This window comes from Miscanthus floridulus, chromosome 8, assembly GCF_019320115.1.
Source record: "Miscanthus floridulus cultivar M001 chromosome 8, ASM1932011v1, whole genome shotgun sequence".
NCBI classification, from domain to species: domain Eukaryota; kingdom Viridiplantae; phylum Streptophyta; class Magnoliopsida; order Poales; family Poaceae; genus Miscanthus; species Miscanthus floridulus.
The window spans coordinates 53,398,596-53,422,208 of NC_089587.1; the positions used below are offsets into that span (position 1 = coordinate 53,398,596).

The 23,613-nt window shown below is 45.5% G+C and overlaps 1 protein-coding gene and 2 pseudogenes across 1 annotated transcript; 2 read left to right on the plus strand and 1 right to left on the minus strand.

The window, feature by feature from the left end:
* Window positions 1-12,192: 12,192 nt before the first annotated feature.
* Window positions 12,193-15,204, plus strand: LOC136472065 (transcription factor bHLH112-like; annotated as a pseudogene).
* Window positions 15,205-19,345: 4,141 nt separating this feature from the next.
* LOC136469075 (uncharacterized mitochondrial protein AtMg00810-like) lies at window positions 19,346-19,696 on the minus strand. Its single transcript, XM_066467406.1, has one exon. The coding sequence runs from the start codon at window positions 19,694-19,696 to the stop codon at window positions 19,346-19,348; it is 351 nt and encodes a 116-aa protein (XP_066323503.1).
* Window positions 19,697-22,004: 2,308 nt separating this feature from the next.
* LOC136469076 (fasciclin-like arabinogalactan protein 1) lies at window positions 22,005-22,834 on the plus strand (annotated as a pseudogene).
* Window positions 22,835-23,613: the final 779 nt, after the last annotated feature.

Below are 23,613 nucleotides of genomic sequence, written 5' to 3' on the forward strand. Positions count from 1 at the left end.
CTTAAAATTGGGTGTGACACTCCCTTTGTTTCATATTATATTTCATTCGATCTCTTTAATATATAGTTTTTACTACGTATTTAGACACATGTATGCAGAGCTCGTGAGTTCGATTGGATCCTTGAGCCAGCCCTCAAGCTAGCGACCTATGTGGGCCTTTTTTATGAAAAAAAATGAACATAGCCTAGATGCATTGCAAAGCTATGTATCAAGAAAAGTTAAAACAATTTTACAATTTAAAACGGACGAAGTATATTTATTTTTTCTACCACATTTTAGTCTTCAAAATAACTTTAATTAAAAGGTCTATATAAATATTTTTTTTGCCAAACTACTTGGTCAAAATCAGATATTTTTGCTCAACCATACAACCTACAACGGAAATTAGATTTTTCTCGTGCCATTCTGACTTGTGATGTCCTATTTAATCGCCCTTTTGATTGAAGAAAATATACTGTCAAGTGGTGATAAGATATTGATTTTGAACATTCATCAATCCTCAATTTATTTTTGGTAGTTTCTGGATTAGATGATATCAAAACAATCTTGGCAACTCATGTTCAAAACCCCACTGGCCAATGTAGCAACACTCCCAGGTGTGTATCTTATAATTATAAGGATGTAATTGGTACCCAATGATGTTTTGTGCTAGCTTAATTTATTTCTCCTCCTAAACTAATTTCTCAATATTGTCATTCTAGTTCATTTTTATAATTTTTGGATCGGCAAAAAACAAGAGATTATAGGCTGTACAATAACTATATGACATGTCGCTTATTGTCTTCGTAGGAGAAAAATTGTAATTTATACTACTTCTTCTTGGATATTGATATATTATTAGTCGCTCATAGGACTTTTTTATATATATATTTTCCTCGCGTAGCTGGGCTGCAACGTTAGGAATAAAAAGTGGTGTTTTCTTCTCAAGGGAAAAAGAGAGCTTTATTAAGTAGGAGTAAACAAGAAAGCTACAAATTGTTTTGAATTGTTATCTATTAGCCGGTTGTTCAATACGACTCAGTACCTCCCTTCCCGGGATGGTCTGGGTTCGATCCGACTCAGTACCCCCCTCAGGGGCTCACCCTTTGTGGCTTCACCCAAGACGGGAAAAAACTCCCTCGTATGTCCCACGTCTAAAGTAGAGGTGTCTGTGGCCGGCTCATCTCACGGAGCCACAGCATATAAGGGTGGAGCAAGGGTTTGGAGGTTTTCTCGTTCTGCGTGAGAAGATCTCTTCTTAAGGGCATGTACAACCCACAGACAGATGTTCGTCTCTAAGCGTCTCGAATCTATCATACAGACATGTATAAAGACAGGTCATATAACCCACAAACAGGGGGTCGGTCTCTAAACTGTTTAATGCTTTGCATGTAGTTAGGATCAACTATAAATAAATTTTTGTATACTATTATGTGGCTATTTGATAGAAAATGTATCAAGGATAAATAAGAGCAACATGATTACAATATTTTTAAAAACCATCAATATAATAATTATATTTCATATGGATGCAACGTCTTTTATCTAATTTCCTTTGTTTCCATAGCGTTGCCATATGTGCTCGATTAGATCCTTCTTGAGTTTCCTATGTGTTGGCCGAGCTTTGATAGTGGAAGACAGATCCTTCTTGAGTTTTCAGAATACAAATACATGTATCATAGAGTAGTATAGCAGCATTATTTCTCTGCATAGAAAGACACCACCATCAGTCCATCACAACCCGTGCCTGAATCAGAAGACAGATACGGGGTTCACACATGTGAGATAGCTTGGCTGCCACACCCGGGACGGAGACGGCGTGGTCAGAGAGCATGCCGGAGCGGGGAACGCGGTGCCGTCGCCGCCAATGCCCAGTGCAGGGATCCTCCGATCCTCCGTGCGGCAGTAGCCGGAGGTCGTCCGCATCCGCCCCCAACGCGAAGCCGCTACGCGACCGAGGGAGCGGCCGAGCGGGCCGCCGCCGATCTGCTTTTTGCGACCGACGGTGTGGACTGCCGCCGCCGCCGCCGCTACCGATGACGTGCCTTTGCGCGGACATCTCGAGCACCGTTGCTGAAGAATATTTTGGCGTGACGGCTCCCTGCCGTCCGCGCGAGCGCCCCGGATCTGCGCTCTGTCGAGTCGGGAGGACGGCATCGTACAACGCTGCTCGGGTCGTCTTCTCAGCATCGGAGCACGGGCCGGCTCCGTCGCCTCGCGAGGCAACGCTGGCTCCATCTCCAGGCTTCGACAGGGGGATTTTTGTAAAAACGACGACGAAGGGACGGGGGTTAAGAGACCCGTTGTACATGCCCTAAACCGGAATACCCGGCGGCTGTAGCCGCCGCGGATCGAGTTTTTTTTATCTATTAGCAAAAGTAAAAAAAAAGGGTGAGCTAGCTTGCTTTATCGGAACATCTGATTATGATTCATAACTGACTCTATTACATGCTCTTTGTTCTCATCATAATTTTTCATTTCATAGCAAGTCCTACCTTTACTTTTCCTTATGACCTCTCCATTTCGCGATGGAAATTAAGGTAGACACTTATCGTATATATCTTAGTTGCCCTTGAATTTTTCATGGAAAAAGTCTACTTAACCCCCCACCTATCAATCATTGTCTACTTCACCCCCAAACTATAAAACCATCTATTTTGCCCCCATGTACTTTTCAAAACCGTCTATTTTTACCCCCGGGCGGTTTTTGACGGCGGTTTTGCTACAGTAACAGTGGTTTTGCTATAGTGATGGTGGTTTTGTCTTTTTCTTTTTTATTTATTTCTGGTGAATCTTTGAAAAATCATAGTAAATCATAGAAAAATCATAAAATGGAAAATCCAATTTTGTTGGACTCCACATGAGTAGATCTACATAGTTAACATATAATGTGGTATGCTTTAGTACAAAGGTTTTGCTGTACCTTTAGATTAATTGGAAAATCTAATTTTGTCTGTAATTAATTGGAATTTATCTATAACTAAGTTATACATGGTCCAATGAGTACGAAATTTTTACTATAGTTCAAGCATACAATAATTAGCCTACCATAAAAATTTCACCATAATTGGACCACAAAAGCTGCAGCTATGAATTGTTCCAATTAATTACAGACAAAATTGGATTTTCCAATTAATCTAAAACTACAGCAAAAATTTTGTACTAAAGCATATCATATTATATGTTCATTGTGTAGATCTACTCATGTAGAGTCCAACAAAATTAGATTTTCCATTTTATAATTTTTCTGCGATTTACTATGATTTTTTAAAGATTCACCAGAAATAAATAAAAAAGAAAAAGACAAAGCCACCATAACTATAGCAAAACCACCGTTACTGTAGCAAAACCACCGTCGAAAACCGCTCCGGGGGGGGGGGGGGTTAAAATAGACGGTTTTGAAAAGTTTAGGGGGTAAAATAGACGGTTTTATAGTTTGGGGGGTGAAGTAGACCATGATTGATAGGTGGGAGGTTAAGTAGACTTTTTTCAATTTTTCATTGTGAATATTAAACTTGCATATGATGCTACTATAAGATAGACGCAACCCAATTGTGTCATGACTGAGGGAGAAATTGCGTGTCCTTGTCAATCTTTCAACATCATCAGCCTCAGTGCAGTGATGAGGGAGAAATAAGTCTATGTCAGTCATAGATAAGTATATAATACTTCCTCCATACCAAAATAAGGCACATCACGTATTCGAGGAGTCAACTAATTTCAGACTTGGCTAGATTTATAAAAAAATAGTATCAACATTGATATATGTAAATAGATTTACTATAAGAATGTATGATGTGATCAATCTAATAATACTTATTTGATATCATGAATATTGTCAGTATATTTTTGTACATGTTTGGTCAAACTTGAGATTGGCTCAGTCCTCGAAATGTGACATGTGCATTTATTTTGGGATGGAAAGAGTCGACAAGACATTGCATAAATTGTCTGGGAGCAATCTAAATAGCATCCAAATGTTAATGAGATATGGCCATATATAATAGACGATATCTCTACAATGAAAAATGTTGTTGTCTATAAGATAATTTTCTCATTCTCTCATACCGCCTCTTAATTAACAGACATCATATTTCTCTTCCCTATTTCTTTCTCTTTCAAATCAGATACCTCTTCTAGACTACTGATGTCATCCCACTTTACACACCTTGAGAAGGCGTCAACACAGGTTATTAGCCAGGAGCTGGGACGGTGTGCAGCACGGCCTTACTTGAACAGGACCTTTCCTATAGGTTCGTAGCGCTCCAAGCGCTGCATCCTTTACCATTTACAACATTGGAACAACTAATCCAACTCCCAGCCTCTCAGGCATTCCTCTATTTGTCATGCATGAGCAAAATGTTCAGATCACTACACTTCTCCTGGTTGGTTCTGAACTTGAGCAGCAGATAAGATTCTTTGCCAACGAAGAGCATACATACGAGCCCCTTTGCCTTGTGTACATAAGTACGTTCACCATTGTGCAGCATTCAGTTGAGCATGAGCAGAAAACTCCCGGTCTCGGCACCTTCCCTGCCTGCCATATGAAAGAAGCTGAACCCACCATTCAGAGTTGAGACACGCTTCAGCTGTGTTAACCACAGCAGTGACCAGTGCATATAAGGTTCAGGATCCCTTTAGGACGTCAAAGACGACACTAGCTCATAATACCACGGTAGGCAGTAGTTGACTTTAATTTGTCAAAGAACAAACTGGTTGTAATCTGTCCATATATATATATATATATATATATATTTGTGAGAAAGATTGTAATCAGTCCATATGAAAAAGGATGAACGAGGCAAAGTTTGTGCCAATCTGCCGAGCACCCCTTCTCGCATAGGCTTTTCTTGCTTGGTGCGGCGGCCCAGGTAAGTGTATTTGGTCCAAGTTAATTATTCGGCTTCTATATTTGGTCTGACTGGATGAAGAAGGCCCATTCACACACATATTTCGGCCCATCATAAGAATATCTTTTTCTCTTTCTTCCCCACCCCCCCTGTTGTTCACTTAGTATCCTTGCTATATTCTATGATATATTTTAATGTTCATGTAGTACCCATCATATTTAACTTTTCATGTAATATCCTTGCTATATTCTATAATATATGTAATGTCCTCCGGCCACCCGCTCTGATGGCCGTGACGCGTCCAGGAGTAGCCAAATGGATTGGCGGTGGCAATGCCGTGTGTCGACCATGTTGCCATTGCTAGGGGTTAAGCTTGGGCAAAATACCCGATATCCATTATCCGTACCCGAATTACCTGAACCCGGACCCGAATTACCCGAACCTGAGGTACCCGATCCCAAATTCGGATAGCGATTTTGATTACCCGAAATTAGTTTGGGTAATTCGCATAATATCCCCCGGTACCCAAACTACCCGAACTACCCAAAGATTTGTTTTTGTCTTTGTATTTATCATGTGTTGTTAGCTGAACCATTTAACTTATCACTTTATTAGAATATAATTCTCTCTATTTGAATAAGTGACTGTAATATATTATTCTCTACAAATTGCTATTGAAATTCTATACAAATTGCTGCTGAAATTATGTATAGATCGCTACTGAAATTTAGTGTAGTTTGTTGTTTTCTGTAAATTTGGGTATATCGGGTAATACCCGAACCCGAACCCGAATTATCGGGTACCCGAATTTGCGGGTAGTGTTTTTTCGGAGGTAATATCGGGTAGCAATTTCCATTACCCGAATTTTAAATTACCCGAATTACCCGACCCGAAAAAATCGGGTAACCCGAACGCCCAGGCTTACTAGGGGTCACCCGCTCCTTGGAACAGATAGCCTAGGCTCTGTTGTCCCTCTACGTCATTGCAATAGCGAAAGTGGACATGTGTTTTAACTAGAGGCCTCTCCACATGCGAGGAACAAAAAAAAAATCTAGAGAAGATTAATTGCAAATTTGCAATTGAGATTCAATTCCTTGCTTTGCCGTCACATTTGACGAACAAGAAAAATATCTGAAGACGACTGCTACGACTGATTTCCATACCCTCCACGTGCCATGCTCTTACACAAGAAACTTCGAGAAGTCGACTTCTCACCACGCGTTGACTTCTTCACTGCTACTCCCACGGGATTGATAGCACTAGCAGTAGAGTCCAAAAAGGAATCCGGACAAGTCAACGTTTCTTCCATCCGAGCTGAGCAGGTGTACGTCATGATGAAATGAAACAAGCAAAAGGTGATGAATCCAAAAGTTGGATACGCGTGCTGACCAATGTTGCTAGTCCACGGGACACTAATGGCCAGCCAAGTCGCAGCCCTGCTGACACTCCTAGCTAGATATGATTGCACTGCACCGTGTCAACACTGATGGACCTACCGAGGACTGCTCGTTTTGACGCCAACCATGCCTCTGAATTCTACTAACAATCAACTGCATGCCCTACCTAGCGACTAAATTAAACTAGACGACCTTATTAATTATGTTGCACTCGTATTCTCCTCAATCCATAAGTATTAGAGTGAAAAATTAACTAATCTCTAACTCGATCCATCCCAACACACAATGATTAAAACAAATATGAGTGTATTCAACCAAGCTCTTAGACAGAACACTATAGTATATATAAGGTGATAGTTGAAAACATAATAGTCGAGCTAGCACAGTGCCTTTTTATAAAAATATAAATGAGACGTTCATTTTTGATTTCATTGCATTGAACCATCCGTTTTTTTACGGTAAAGATTTGTGCAAATGAACACTCTTTTACTTTACTCAACTATGTAACTACATAATGAATATTGGCGATGGCCCTGCCGTGCCGTGCGTACGTCGATACGTGTTGCACGCGTGCACCGTAGCGCGTGAGTGCGCAGTGCGCTGCTGCTTTCCGCGGGCACGCGTGCGACGACCTCCTGGGCGGGGCCCGCGGCCGTGACGCGACGCATCGCCCACCTGGCCGGGCCCTGCAGGACGAGTAGTAGACTGCTTGTCAGCGTGACGTCAACCCCTGCCGAATTTTCTGCATCCACGTCCTTCTCAGGTCTCCACTCCACTCTCCTGCAGGCCGGCCGCAGTCCTGAGTACGGCCTGTAGAGTGAGAGCACTACTGCCAGTACCAGTAAACACACGCATGAACCTCTCTCTCCGTAAAAAATAAAAATAAAATACGAAGGGCATTATTATTCATTATTTTTGGAGACATCTTGGCAATAATATTTCTACGCACGCGCGGTTAGTGTTACGGATCGTCCTAGAGATGGAGACATTTCTAGGGACAGTCGGAAGCACTAAGCATGGATAGAAATCGATTTCCAACCGTGGTTAGTAATGTGACCTACCTCGAGAAATGGGTGCAGCATAAAAGGAATTTTATATCAAAATCACAAAGTACCAAGTAAAATTGGATGAAGATGAACTTTGTATTAAAATTGTAGAGCTCAATGAGATCTATAAATTTTTAGTTTACAACTTCTTTTTATTTGAAATCTTTAGAGTCCCAAATATAAGTTTGAAGTTATGAGATTTTGAAATTCATTATTCTAAATTTCCATACAACTTCGGATGGAGTGACCCTAGTATATAAAACTTAATGGAGACGTGCGTTTTGGATTAATGGAGGCGGTGGCAATGCTCGTCTCGGTTAATCAATTAATGGAGACGGTCGCATTAAGATGCCCGCCTCCGTTAATCGATTTAAAAAAAATAAAAAACCCAAGCGAGCCCAATCGAGCCCGCTGCCCGGCTCAATCGAGCCCGCTGCCGCCGTGTCCGTCGGATCTAGGCGCGCCTCCGCTGGATCTGGGCACGGCCGTGGGAGAGCCCGCTGAGCCGGATCCGCGCTGGGTCTGGCGAACCTGCACACAAGGGAGGTAGGGAGACCGCCGTAGTGGAGCACGCCACCGTGGTAGAGCCCGCCAAGCCGGATCCACGCCGGATTTGGCGGACCTGCGCACGAGGGAGCTAGGGAGCCCGTCGCCGCATAGGAGATCTGCGTTGCCCGCCCGCTCGCCGCGCTAGCCCCCGCGCCAGATCCACCGCCACGGCGTGCGCCACCGATGCCTGGAGCCACGTAGGAGATGGTCGCCGCCGCCGGGCGCGAGCGGGTCCTCGTCGCTGGGCACGCGGCCAACAGCCGGGCGCGCGGGTCTCCACCGGGGGCCGCATGGGCGCATCTCCGCCGGGGCCTCGCCGTCACCGGGCCCTCCACCGGGCGGGTGCATCTCCACCGAGAGAGAGTGGACGAAGGGAGAGAGAGTGGAGGGAGGGAGGGAGCTTGTGGGGGGAAGAGAGTGAGATGAGAGCCGCCGCCGCACTCTTCTTCTGAGAGAAAAGAGAGGGAGATGAGAGTCTCCCAAACCCTAACTGATGCTTATATACATGGAACCTATCTAACGGGCCTGCTGGGCCACGCGCGACACGCTGGACCTTGGGTGTATTAACATAGGCTGACCTTATAGTGTGCCCGCCTTCATAAATAGATTTATGGAGGCGGGCACCTTAAGACGACCGTCTCCGAAAATAGATCATTTTTGGAGGCGGTTGTCTTAAGAAGTCCGCCTCCATGAATCCATTTACGGATATGTGACCCGCCTTCGTAAATGTATTTTACGAGGCGGGCAATTTTGATCGCCTCCGTAAATGGAAATGATCGCCGCCGTTAATCATCCGGCTTTTTTGGAGGCGGTTGGATTTTGTGACCGCCTCGGTTAATGCTTGGGCACCGTCTTGCAAAATCATTTGTGTAGTAGTGTGATGCCCTATACTGAAGTTGTAGTGCTTGATGAGATCTAAAACTATATAGTTGAACTTTTTCTTCTATTTGGGATTGTTTAGATTCCAAATGTTTAATATAAGATCCATAGAAGTTAAGACAAAAGGCTAAAACATCCTATATGTAGCCACAAATGAGTGTGTGGTGTGGTGGTAGGGAGGGATAGTGAGGCAACCCTAGGGACCGCATGCATGCATATTTTGCGTGACCTACGATTAGAGACACACACCCGTAGTTTGTTGCTAGTGGGCTTGTCTCGGCTCTATTTTTTCAACTTTTTACGACCAATTTTTTTTTTGAAAATTAATTTCTAAGGCGGTTGGTGTTTCCAACCACCTATAGAAATCAATTTTTAGGGGCGGTCCAAAATATCAACGGCTCCTAAAAATCAATTTATGGGGATAGTTGCAAACCCCCATCTAGAAATGTTTTATTTGTAGAAACCCCCGGGTAGATGCAGTTGCCCCTACAAATCAAATTTGAGCATCCCCAAAATGTCTTATGTAGTAGCAATTGATATATGCATTTCCTAAGATTTGAACTCAAAACAGAAGTATGGAGTACAAGTGAGCACATTATATAGTCTAAGTACTAGTGAACACATTGTATAGTCTGAACAGTGTTTCATTCAAAAATGAAAACAATATACAAACTTGAAAAATGCAATCTACAACATACTTTTTTCATGGCCTCTTTTAAGTCACAAGGATGGACTAGAATAGAACAACTTTGGCTAGTGGGATACATAAGAGTGATGTGTGCATAATATAGATGGTTATAGATGAGGTGGAGGGATGAAGGTAGCCCGGGTTTAGCATTATGGCACTGGCACATGTTGGTTGATGACGAGAAATATGAAGTCTTAACTCATGGAGATATAGATGAGCTAGTAGTTTGAATTTTGCCCCTACTCCTATTGTAGATGGTTTACTAGAGGTGGTTGGTGTAAAACCATATGTTTGATGCCTAGTTAAAGTGGCCATATTTTTAAGTGGCAAATGATATGCTCATCAACAATGATATATACATCCATGGTGAATTCATCAATCTCCATATTTTCCTTTCCAATGACAAATGGACAGGAAAATATGGTGTGTATGGTGTGTTGTGTTGCTTGGATGCTATGGGGCTCAATGCTTTGCCAAGAGAAAGGATTCTAGCACTTTCATTGATGTTGATGAAAGGCCAATATTTTTGGAGGTTTATTTATGTGAGTACTACTTGTTCTAAAATGCCGACCACGCTCTTGATTGAAATACTACATTCACACCAATGGAGCATATATCTATGGTGGGTTTTTTTTTTTCATAATATGATAACGAGACCTAGAAACATGAAGACAAGTACCAGCGAAGATCAGAACTATACTAATCTACTTGTTTCAAGTGACTAGCTAGTCTTGACTAGAACCCACATTAGAGCAAGCCTAATTATAAAACAAAGTCCTTGTCTATAAGTCAAGTTATAAGAGTCAAGTTATACAACATTTTTCTTATATTTGTCTATAAAGGATTTTTTTATTATATGATACTATTTTTTAACCATGTGTCCCACATTTTTCTCTTTCCTATATTTTCTAGTGGCAAGATATGCTCGTCGACAAAGATATATAAATCTGTGGTGACTTAATTCGTCAATCTCCATATTTTCCTGTCTATTTGTCATTGACATTAATAGGTGTATGTGGTGTGTTTGCGTTGCTTGGATGCTATATACGGGTCTCAATGCTTTGCCAAGAGAGAGGGTTGTAGCCACACATGTTTTTTTCATTGATGTTGATGCAAGGTCAATATTTTTTCGAGGTTTATTTTTTGTGAATACACTACTCGTTCTAAAATATTACATTCACATCGATGGAGCACATATGTTCTATGGTGGTTACTTTTTTCATAATGATAACGACGGAAATGCAGTTTTGGGACCTAGAAAACAGGAAGAAAAGCAGTGAGGATAATAACTAGACTAATCTACTTGATTCAAGCAACTAGCCAGGCTAGACTAGATCCCGCGTTAGAGCAAAGTCCAATAATAGAGCTAAGTGCTTGGCTATAATAAAATTAAGCTGTAAGAGAGCCAATCTATACAATTTATATTTTTCTACAAAAGGCTTTTTATTATTATGTGATACTACTTTTTAACTATATCTCATATTCTCTTTCTTATTACTCCTCACATCCACTTTCTATCTATATATATCTAGGCCCACCGTACCATTGTATATCTGTACTCGCTCTTAAGGAGCCAACATCTATATCGGTACAGAGTATCATAGTATCCTTACAAACATAGCGACTGCGAGACCTTTCCAGCCATACTAGAAATGACGACTAAAGACTGAACTAAACCACCAGCAGTACTTCAGACATCAACAAGCTCCAGGCAAATCATTCCTTGCCATGCATGGGTATATATATGCATAGTACGTAGCTGGTTCTGGAAGAGCAGCAGAAACTCTTGTGAGCTGTGAAATTGTGTGAATCCAGACGACGTGCCGCCTGTAAGCATGATCTTGATTCCCTCGAGCACCTTGATTTTCTACGGTGCTTACTTTCTTGAAAAAGGAAGTTGTGCGACTGTCAGGATTATCTCGATCAAGTTTATGGTTGTGCGGCAGTTGCATCTACCATTATTTGCTCCAGAAATGGGTTAACCCCTGTCTGGGCCCGAGAGATGTATCGATGCATCATTAGCTAGCTAGTAGGAGAAGAGTATTGTTGTGCAACTTAACTGATTCCATATGCATATTGCATATAGAGTAGGATTAAAACACATACCAGCTGTCTCTGAGGGCAACAAGTAGGGTTACACCTCAGTTAGACTAGATTAGAGAGGACCACACACCACAGCACATATATAAACAACTAATAGCGTTAGGTGTGATACTACTACCTCCTCGATCTAATGGGTGGACATGTTCGATTTAGCGTCCAAAGAATCTAATTAATATATATATATAATAGAAAAACATGCAAATTATTAGATGTAGCTAGATGATCGATTAAATGCATTTTGGAGATTACATAAGGGGAGGCAGCGTACATGTTCAGACAGGGGACGTACGTGTTTTATATACATACATGGCTGCATGCACGCGTGGATCGATAATATAGACCAGCTAGCCAGGTATACGTATGATGACTAGCATGAGAGATCGATCAGCAGGTAATCATTAACCAGCTGCGTCAAATAGCATACGATAATGGCGTCGCCGTCTCAGACTGTCGACGACCTTGCCACCTAAAATATATAACCTTTTCATTCTCTCTTCCTGCTGGCCGCCGGTCAGAAAACCTAAATTCTCTTCTTCCTCCTCCTCGTCGTCATCGTTGTCGTCATCCACTTTAATTCCTCGGCCCGACGGCAGTTTATATAAAAAACCACGCACGTCGCGCCACCATTTCATTGCACTTTGATCCACTGCTGCTCTCTAAATATATACTCGTGTAATCCATTCGATTTATCGATTAAACTTCAATTCCTACTTTTGCCCACCAGACAGTAGTCGTCCACCACATAGCCCACAGTCCCACACCACACATAGAGAGCTAGCTCAGCTAGCCGCGCACTACCACACGCCACACTCATTACTCGCCACTACTCTTGCATCGCATGCCCGGCGGCCGCCCCTCTCCATCTCGCTCCCACACCTATCTACCATACCTATCTAGCTTAGCTACATACTAACTAAACTGCCAAGAATTTAGTCAAAGCAAGATCTCGATCGATCCCATATAACAGATCGGACCCCGCCCATGTATCTGTAGATAGATAGATATAGACAGATATGGCGGATCACCAGGAGATGATCCATCCACCAACGGCTACCACTACGGGCAGTACCAGTCACGGACACGGCGGCGATTGGTGGACCACGGTGGTGTCCTGCTCGCCGGACCAGCTACCTGCTGGGTTTGGCGCCGCCGGCTGGTCGTCTGCTGAAGGCAACAAGTCGAGGTCCGGCAACGCGGCCTCCTCGGAGTCTCCCGGGTCCAACCACTCGCTCGCCACTGGCGGTAGCTCCGTAACCTTCCAAGATCCCTGCAGGCGCCGTCGCCGATCAAGGCGTGGTCGCCATGCCGTCGCACCCCGCGGCGTCTGGTCTCGCCTCCAGCAGCTGGAACCAGCCTTCTTACTACTTGTAAGTCTCATCTACTTAACTTTTGCTTCTTCTCTCTGATCTTTCGTTTGTTTAATTTATTACTACAGAAATTATACTGGCGGTAGCTCTTAATTTATTTATGATCATATGTATGTATGCCTGACCATGCATCTCTTAGGGACGGATCTGTTGGTTTCCATGGCTACATGAGCCTCAAGAAGCGACCAGCAGGCTCATCACCTAGGTCTGAGGAGCCCCTCATCGAATCACAACAACAGCTTGATGCTACAGGACGCCCATGATCCCAACCACCAGTTCCTGTCCAACCTTGGGCTGGAGCTGCTCTCGTCGCCGACTTCGTCTTCCGGCGGGTTCCGGACCTCCTCACTGCTCAGAAGCCTCACGGAGCCATCGGCGGCAGCAGCAGCGAAGACTTCGCCGGGCTTCCTGCAGCAATACCAGCAGCAGCAGACGATGAACCAAGCGCCAGCTGGAAGCATCAGGGAGTCTCTGCAGTTCACCAATAGCACGCCGTTTTGGAACCCTTCTGCCGGCGGGTTTGCTTCGGTGGCGGAGGGGGCAGCAAGCTTACTAGGGACTGCCTGCTGGACCACCGTCAGGGCAATCTAGGCCGGCGAATTTTGGAGTCAAGGTTCGGGTATTGGACTCTGAAGTTTTATTTGCTAATTTTTTCAGTTGCCTGGAAACTTCTTGTTACCTTTTTTTTATAACAACTTCTTGTTACCTTTAATCGTCACTGCATGCCACACAGCTTTGTTTGATAATTTTCAATGCCTGAACGGTTTGTGCAGTTGTGCTGTGCCTACCGATCAGTACGTCCTGATTGAGCCTGTAACCTTAATTTAGTTTGTTCTTCTATGCATGTAGAGTGCATTAGAAGGTGCCGGAGACTCTAGCAGCATCATTGCAAAGAGGACGAACACCGCTCCAACGCCGCCGCTCAAGAAATCGAGAACAGGGACACCATCACCGTTGCCTACCTTCAAGGTATACATACCACAATTAGTTTAGATCCTATTTCAACATGCATGGAAAACTAACACCCGGATTTGTTTTGGAATTGAATTGTTTTGCTTAAAGTTAATGTTGTTCCAAGACTAACTATGTGGAAATAATGGAATGGCCACATATGTTTTTGCTTTCATAAAGTTTCTGTACTATACACTCATTCATATGTATACTCCACTTGGGTTTTATATATGCTTCAGGTGAGGAAAGAGAAGCTTGGTGACAGAATCACAGCACTTCAGCAACTAGTCTCCCCTTTTGGAAAGGTAAGCGATCCAGGCTCTTAATTTGGTTAATGGTCCTGCACTTCCACGACTACGTATTATTCTGGAAGCTGAAAACTTCAGAGTCCAATACCCCAATAAGTCTCTCGTTGCAAAAGGCCCACACCTTTTAACAAATTAAATTCTCTTGGCAAAAAACAAATGATCGATCAACCTCGGCGTGCGTGCTGCTGCTGCACAGACGGATACGGCATCGGTGCTCCACGAGACCATCGAGTACATCAAATTCCTGCACGATCAAGTTGGTGTAAGTGCGATTGATCCAGCTGCTGTGCATGCAGCTCTGGTCCTTTAAGGCTTTAATCATAAATATGTAGAAATTTTGATCTACCAGCTCGCATTTTGCTCACAATTATATCCAATGGGTGCTTTTGTATATATGCAGTCACTCAGTGCTCCTTACCTAAAGAACAGGCAGCAAGTGCCCCATCACAAGGTACTGCTACAGTAGTATACGTTCAGTGCTGCTGTATATTCCTGCATGGCTCATCTCAGATAGCCTCATGCTGCATACTTTGTGAACTAACCCATATACAACGGCTTCCCGATGCGTACGTCCAGGTCTTGAGGGACGGAGGCGAGGCGGCGGCGGCAAACGGAGAACTCACTGGCCGAGGGCTGTGCCTAGTCCCAATATCAAGCACCTTCGCGGTGGCCAGCGAGATGCCGCTCGATTTCTGGACGCCGTTTGGAGGCCCTGCCTTCCAGGTAGTAGATGTGTATCATCCGGGAGCTAGCTAGCTCTTACTAATTAGAATAATTTCGAAGTTCTAGCTAATTACAATATCAAGTCCTAACTCACATCACATGCAGTTACTAGTGAGCATATATATAGAGAGAAATCTAGGACTGAAGTATGGAGTATATATATAGTTGAATCTTAGGAATGATTTCTTGAAGATTTGAATTCATTCTTCATGGTTCATACAATAAAGAGGTGCCGGATGATTATAGTTTATATGGCAAGCAAACTGTAACTCATCATAATTTGCCATTGCAACAATCAGGTGGCACACACATTGTAACTATACTTTATTATCATAATATATTTAGCACTTCTGTTTGAGCATTATTCTTATAATATTTTCAAAAAAAATACTCCATTGTTATGTGCGCTAAGTAGAACCCTACGTTTAATGCGTCAGTGACCCAATTCAGCCATCGTCCTCTTGGGTCGGCCTCTCGGGTTCCTTTTAGTGGGCCGCAATTTTTTTACACAAAACACAGGGAAAAAATCCACCCAAACCAACCTAACGTGTCCCTATCTGTAGGCACGTGTCAAAAATTCTGATTAATTTAAATGCCAGTCTTATTTTGGATTTTGGGCTAGACAAATGTTAACACAAAAATATGGTGACGTGATCAACACACAGCAAGCTAGATGATCTGAGTGAAACGAGACTAGAGATCTACTTGGATTCAACACAGAACCAGCCGATTCTGAAAACCCAACGACGTGCCAGTCAATTTGACCTACAATTGACAAGGAGAAAAAAAATCTTATCAGTAATTTAAAGTGAAACATGTCGGTGTTGCACCAAATGTACGGCTAGATAGCCGATTCAATAAGGCTATCGACTAAATAGTCGATATCTGGCGTATCCATGAAATGAAGATCTTTAAATCAAGGATTATTGACTAATATTAAATGATAATGATATGAATCAAAATAACCGATGCTCATGAAACATCAGAAAGCATCATCGGCTAAATGGAACATGATCGATATAAAGCGTCGAGCCGATAAGTTTGATGAAAAGAGTATAACATGTGAACAAATCGACTGTCTAATATAAATGAATCTACAAACAGTTTTAATCTAATCTATTATTATCAACAATGAGGTTCGATCGGATCGATGCAGCTATGATAATGATAACAATCTAAAGCCAAAGAATCTATAAAATCGTCTATATATTGACAGATTTACGAAAACATGCTATATGCGTGAGAGTATAGGCAAATCGGTTAAAATAGCCAATGCAGTCATAGCAAACAAACAGAGTACATATCTTGATCATGAACAAGACCATTAATCGATAATTTCTAATCTAAAGTCTTACTAGTGAGGTTCGACCGGATCGATGCAGTTATCAGGGATGAAAACGGTACGGATATTTTCTGACCGTATTCGAAACCGAATCCGTTTAGAGGGGTTAAGATCTGTCCGTATCCGAGTCCGGATATCCAACATCCGATACCGTATCCGTATCCGAATACTCAAATCACATATTTATGATGTCGATATCCAATCGTATCCTATCCGACATAGTTGACACTATCCGTATTCGGATCCGAATCCGGACAAAAATATGAAAACAAATATAATATCGGTGATATCCATTCTATCCGATCCGTTTTCATCCCTAGCAGTTATGGTAGTGTCATTAGATTAGATCTCATTAACTAATGAGTTTATTCAAGATTAAAACATGTCTTTGAATGCATACTATGTTTGATTAGAATAAAGATAAAATAACCGATCTAGCGGAATTAAGTCATCAATTATAAGTTTTAAAGCGTGACCAGATCAAAGGATGATCAATTAAGATGATATGATGCCGATCTATCTCTATCTCAATCAGATGATTTGTTATAATTAATAAAATATTAATTATAACAAGATCGATAGCTGATGAATCAACCAAAAACAGCAAGAAAGATCTTACTAATCTTAGCAGATTTGATAACTGGTGATATTGTATTAAACAAGTTAGGTAACACAAGATCGATAACTTTGATCTATATTATGATTCGTAAGAGATCAATCAGCCGATGCAGCCTTACAAACTACAATACAGATCAATAACTAACTTATATTATGGTTCATAAAAGATCAATTAACTGATGCAGCTTTACAAGCACAATACAAGTCGTGATGGTACTCACAAGCAAGCTGGAGGTCGATCAGTCGATGCAGCCCTGTTTGCTGAAGAACTCGTTGAGATGTACTGTACTCCTACTCCTAATGCGATGGCGAAAGCCACAAAGATTGTATTGATTGAGTGTTCGTTCTTTTGTACAATAACCAGGGTCTAATATTTATATTCGGAATCTAAATATGAATCCTACTCAAATACGACTCATTACAATTTTTGGAATAAAAGAAAACTTCCTAACTTAATAATAACTTGGACCCTAATTTTTCTTATTTGTAGAGTCCGACACATCTTCCTAGCGCCATTCAAGCATAGTCCATTGACGCCGTCTGCTGACATCATCTATAAAATAGCCGATTCTGACATCGCATCTAAATCAGCTGATACCGATTCACATCTAATCGATTCCTTGATGACGTAATCCTGAAAGCTTCAAGTTCCCGCATTCTTCTTCCCAAATTTTGATGTAAACAACAAAATTGCTAGATTTTTTTTTGCCCGACTCAACCCAACCCTTGAACATGTCTATTCCAGAGGCAAAACCCATAAACTCCAGTGAAGCATTCCATATTTACAGGAACATAGTGTGTAAAAAGACATTAAGACGGAAGATTCAAGAGGAGAATAAAGAAAAATCTGATCTGATGTATTATCTAAATATCCGGTGAGCACAGGACTGAAATTATAATTCACATAGTTACACTTACTGGATAGTCCGGTGGTTGTATATATATCTTGTGATCACTAGAATATTAGGTGTTGAGAAAAATCTCATATTTGCTTTGATTTCCATGTTTCGTTCATTCAGATTGTTATCTATTGTAATTAAGCTGAATATGGCTTGTGCCATGCGAATGCATTCACTGCATGGAAAACTTGTTGGACTTGACAACCCATAGGTTTGGGTCGTTCTTTCCCAGTTATTATATAGAAAAGAGTTGTTATGCTCTCTTTACGGACGAGCTATAGTCCAATTCTTGATGGAGAAGTCCATGACGACACTCTAATAAATAGTTGAGCAGGTGCAGTCCAATTGAACGAACATACAATCAATCCATTATTAATGCAGGGTTCATGCTACAACTAATCCTGAGAGTTGAGACGTGTCATGTTAACAGCAGGTCGAATTTAGGCACCGGATAGATCCTGTGATTAGAAAATTTTGTAGAGAGAGGACGAGCAGAAAGGATACATGGGATAGAATACATGAGAGCAACCAGGACAACTTGAGTAGATAACATTTAGCTAGACATGTTGAGAAATGGCCTGGCATCAAGACGCCGAGTTTACCTTGTCCGAGGTACATACTACCCGGACACGGACAGTTACAATTGTTAGCCCACTGGATCTCCGTCACGGATGAGCCGACCACTCAGGGCTGCCGACCATATACTGTCGTTGGCGACCACACGATATGGCTAGAGGTAGAAGAAAGAAGGAAGAACAGAGTACACACATACAGTATAAGCACCAGCGTTGGCTAGAGTTCTATAGAGGAGATGGCAAACTGAACTCGCTATCTTTATTGAGTTGCAGTGGCAAACTATATATACAACTCTACCCATCTAATCTTAGTACACAGACAAGTCAGGCTGCCATGCTGCTACAGTGACTAGATGTGACAGCAGAGCCGACTTTGGTGTCTGCCCCTGCTGTGGCTACAGTGCGGCAGGAGAGCCATTCGACGCCTGCTCCTGCAGCTGCTACAGTGCAACAACAGAGAGCCCTTTTCAGCGCCGCCTGTCCCTGCCGTGCGTTCACACAAGGAGAGCAGCAGATTACTTAACAATTCTTCCCCTAATCCTGCCACTAACCTTTGAACCCCCTCCATGCCGATCATCTTCTTCAGCTCCGTGAGCCGAAGACGGCCGAGCGGCTTGGTGAGGACGTCCGCGAGTTGCCGACCAGTTTCGATGAACTCGATGGCGATCTGCCTTCCATCGATACAATCCTTGAGGAAGTGGAACTTGACGTCGATGTGCTTGCTCCGATCGTGGAGAACCGGATTCTTCGGAAGGGCGATGGTGGGCTAGTTGTCCACCATCAGTGCTGGTGGGTGAGATTTCACACCGGTCAGCTCGCCTAGCAGCCGGCGCAGCCATATAGCTTGGCACGCCGCTGTGGCCGCCGCCACGTACTCTGCCTCGCACGTGGATAGCGCCACCACCTTATATTTCATTGACAGCCATGAGATTAGAGCCGACCCGAGGAAGACGAGCATGCCAGAGGTGCTCCACCGTCCATCGATGTCCCCCGCCATGTCTGCATCGCTGAACACAGTGAGCTGCAGCCTACTCCTGCCGGTCTTGGGGAAGACGATCCCCTGATCCACCATCACTTGACGTAGCACAACAACCGCTTCACCACAGCCCAATGATCCTCTCGGGGATCCTCCATGAAGTTGCTGACGTAGCCCATGGCGAACGCAATGTCCGGCCTGGTGTGGACCAGGTAGCGCATACCGCCGACGATGCTCCGGTAAAGTGTTGCATCTACCTTCGCCGCAGTACTGGCCTTCGTCAGTTTCAGCTGCTCCTCCATCAGAGTAACGCATAGCTTGCACTCAGCCATGCCGCTCCGCTCTAACATCTTCGAGGCGTACGCGCTCTGACCGAGCGTGAGCGCCTCCTTCCCTTGTCTCACCTCGATGCCAAGGTAGTAGGAGAGCGTGCCAAAATCGCTCATTCAAAAATGAGCCGTCATCTCGCGCTTGAGGCTGTCCATGTCCTCCGCACGCGCGCCGATGATGATCAAGTCGTCCACATACACGTCGACGACAAGCTCCTCCTTCCCCGTCACCGAGTGTAGAGCGCGTGCTTGGTTGCGTACTATGTGAACCTAAGCTCGCCCAGCGTGGCGTCAAGCTTAGCGTTCCACGCTCGTGGGGCCTATCGCAGCCCGTAGAGCGCCTTGCGTAGTTGGAGCACCCTGTGCTCAGCTCCCTTGATGGCGAAACCCGAAGGTTGCCCGACGAAAACCGTCTCCACCAGCTCACCGTTGAGGAAGGCTGATTTTACGTTCAGGTGATGGACGCGCCAGTCCTTTGCTGCTGGCAAAGCTAGAAGCAGTCAGCCAGACTCCATGCGCGCTACCGGCGCAAAGACTTCCTCGAAGTCGATGCCCTCGCGCTAGACAAAGCCTCGGGCGACGAGACGCACCTTGTGCTTGACAATGGCGCCATGTTCATCATGCTTGACCTTGTACACTCACTTCAGGCCGATCGGACGACATCCTGGAGGTGGATCGATGAGCTCCTAAGTCTCGTTTTCCTCGATCGCCTTCATCTCCTCCAGCATCGCTCATCGCCAGTTTGCATCGCGCTTGGCCAGCGCGAACGTGCACTACACCACAACACCATATCACCCTCAGACATCTTACGCTAAAACTTTTTTTATCGATGGATGATCTGACGCTAAAGATAACTCACAGACAATCTAACGCTAAATCCTCATTTAGCGATTTGTTGTCTATCGCCATAGGTACTCATATTTAACGTTTAACTGTCCGACGCTAAAATGAGGTATACTGTCAATCTGTCTATCGCCAAAAATAAATGGGCCCCACCCTCGCACGCATATTCAGCTCGCGCGCCCGTTTACATTTATCTCTCGGGCAAATATTGGCCTAGCCCACGAGTACAGAAACCCTAGACCAAATCCCAACTCCAGAAGCGCCCAACCCGCCTGCGCGCCACCGCCCTCTCCCTCTCCCAAATGGCGCCCGCCTGGCCAGCCCCAAATCTCGTCGGATCTTCCCCCTCGCCCTCACCAACGGCGTCGAGCTCTCCTCCCCTCACTGACGGTGACCTCCTCTCCCCCTCGTGCTCCTCCGCATCTAGGGAGTCGTGCTGGGGCTCCCTGACGACACCGTGGAGGGGCGCACGGTGGAGCTCACGAAGTCTCCTACCAGGCCGTCACCGGCAAGGACCGGCCGTGCGCGCCCCCATCCCCGGCGCCCACCCCACCGTTGGCGCAGGCCGCGGCCGAGGGCATGGTGGCCATGAGCCGCGTGCTGTGCCATCTGCAGAGCAGGCCGTGCCGCAAGGAAGAGAGCACCGACGCCGTACCCGCCTATCTCCTTTGATTTGAAGCTCGTTGTTGTGGGGGGGACCACTGCCTGTCGTTCGACGCATCGTTCGTCGACTTCGTCTTCGCAGGACGCGTCCTTGACGCCACCAAGCGCCCGGCTGACCTCGCCACCGAGGCCACGCGGATCCTGAAGCCCTAGGGCCATCTCGTCGTGCTCACGTCCAACGCCGCCGACGCCTACAACCTCCGCTCGATCCAGGCGCTCCTACCTTGTAATCTTCCTGTCTTCCTACATTCTTTTGTGGTTTCATATACGTTCCTTGCTTTAAAATTCTTATGGGCACATCATTTATTTTAGGTTGGAAAGGATGTGATATTATTTGCTATATTGAGATCTGAGTTAGCTGTGGCTATGGGAACGGTCATTTCAACTAATCCAAACACCATGGTAGGAGGCCAACCTCTTGGGAATGAATATTGTGAAGTGAGTAAATTGCACGACCGGTGCTTAAAGTATTAGTCCGATTTTATCTGGGTCCCCAAACTACGAAATCGTACTTTTGGCTGCCTAATGTATTTAACTGATCTCATCTAGGTCCAAAATAGACATGAGGAGGGTTAAAAACTGATGTGGTTGTCCGCGTGGACATGATTTAACCCAGTCACTGCCACCATCGGTCAACAAGTGATCTGGACCGTGGATTTTGGATCGGGCGGGGTAGGAGGAGTCGTCCTCCCCTGTAGCTATGCAGGGGTGCTCTCCGGCGGAGTCCTTGTCGGAGTCGAGGCAGGATGGAGCTCCGGCGGACGATGATCTCCGGTGAGCGGTGGAGCGGGAAGAGGAGGCCACGGCAAAGTCGTCTGCCGTGTTCTCGATGGCGGGGAGGTTACGGGGAAGGAAACCAAGGCAGTGGGATGGACAGTGGCAGTCTCGTAGGCGGGCCGTAGCCGTGCTTTTCATCGCCATGGACGGCGACGGCTATAGCCTGTGGTTCCAGCGCCAGGCCTCCTGCTCCTGCGGCCCCTCCATCTCGCGGCAGGGGTTCGTCCTCGCGGGCTACGACCTCGACGGCGATGATGACTACTACGATGACGACGTCGCCTTCCACTCCTCGTCATCCTCCTCCTCCTCCAAGGTCAGCAGTCCGGGGGCGCCCTACTACCTCGCGGGGGCCCCGCGGCCTTCCGCGCGTGTGAGGCTGAGGGCGCTGTGGCGCCGCATCAAGCGGGAGAAGAAGCGGATCCTGCTCTGCTCCACCGGCTGCGTGCCCAACATCACGGCACTGATGTCCAAGGGCGGGTGCAAGGCGTTCGCGTCGCTGGTGTCCAAGTCCCTCGACGCGCTCTCCGCGTTCCAGTTGGCGGTGGGCGGCGGCGTGACGGCGTTCTGCCCGACGGACGACGCCGTGCGCGGGTTCATGCCCAGCTACCGGAACCTCAGCGCGGATGGCAAGGCGTCGCTGCTGCTGTTCCACACAGTGCCCTTCTACTACACGCTGTGGGGGCTCAAGTCCAGCAATGGGCCCATGAACACGCTGGCCACCGACGGCGCCGCCAGCAAGTACAACCTCACGGTGCAGAACGCGGGCACGCTGCGGACGCCGGCGTCCGACGACCCGGCCCGGGTGCGCTCCACCATGTACGACAGGGACCCCATCGCCATCTATGCCGTGGACGCGGTGCTGGAGCCTATCGAGCTGTTCGACCCCGTGGCGGACGCCCCGTGCCAGCGCCCGCGCCAGTATCGGTGGGGGTAACGGTGGATTCAGGTGCTGGAGCGAGAGAGAGGTCATAGTGAGGGGCAAGACGGCATGACAGAGTAGTAGCAGAAGGAGGTGGTGTGGCGGTGTGACATAGCGGCAGCAGGCAGCAGGCGCATGGCCGAGCCACCACCGCTCTCTCATGGTTGCCTACCCCGACGTGATGGCAAGGCCCGTGGCTCACATGCTCGCCCCTGTGTGCCAGCGGCGGCGGTGCAACCGGCGGTACACGTGCTCGCCTGCCCCTGATAGGAAGGCACGGCCCGCGGCCCCACGCTCACCTGGTGAGCTCGCATGCTGGCGACAGCTGGAGTTGGAAGATGGACTGACACATGGGCTCGGCCTGGCGGTGACTGGGCTAGAAGATCCTGGCCGCGCACGCCACTGCTCAGGGTTTTGTGCTTAAATTATGTCCACGTGGACGGGCACGTCAGCTTCTAACCCTCTTCGTGTCTATTTTGGACCTTGATGAGATCACTTAAATACATTAAGGAGTCAAACGTGCGATTTTGTAGTTTGGGGACTCTGATGAAATCCACTCAATACTTTAGGGACCGGCCGTGCAGTTTACTCTTGTGAAGTAGTTATCAATGTTGTGATGAGAAGGGATGCTATGCTGCCTCGGACTTATGGTGAGATGCAGACTATGGCTAGTGCTCTCAAGAATGGAATATATTTGCACTTTTGATTCATCCATTTCTTCCCTAAAAAATATATTTTGTGCAGACGGGAGTTGCTCTTGGCCAAGAGCTTGAAGACAAGATGCCTGTCAACGAGTACTATGAATACTTTGGTCCAGATTACACTCTTCATG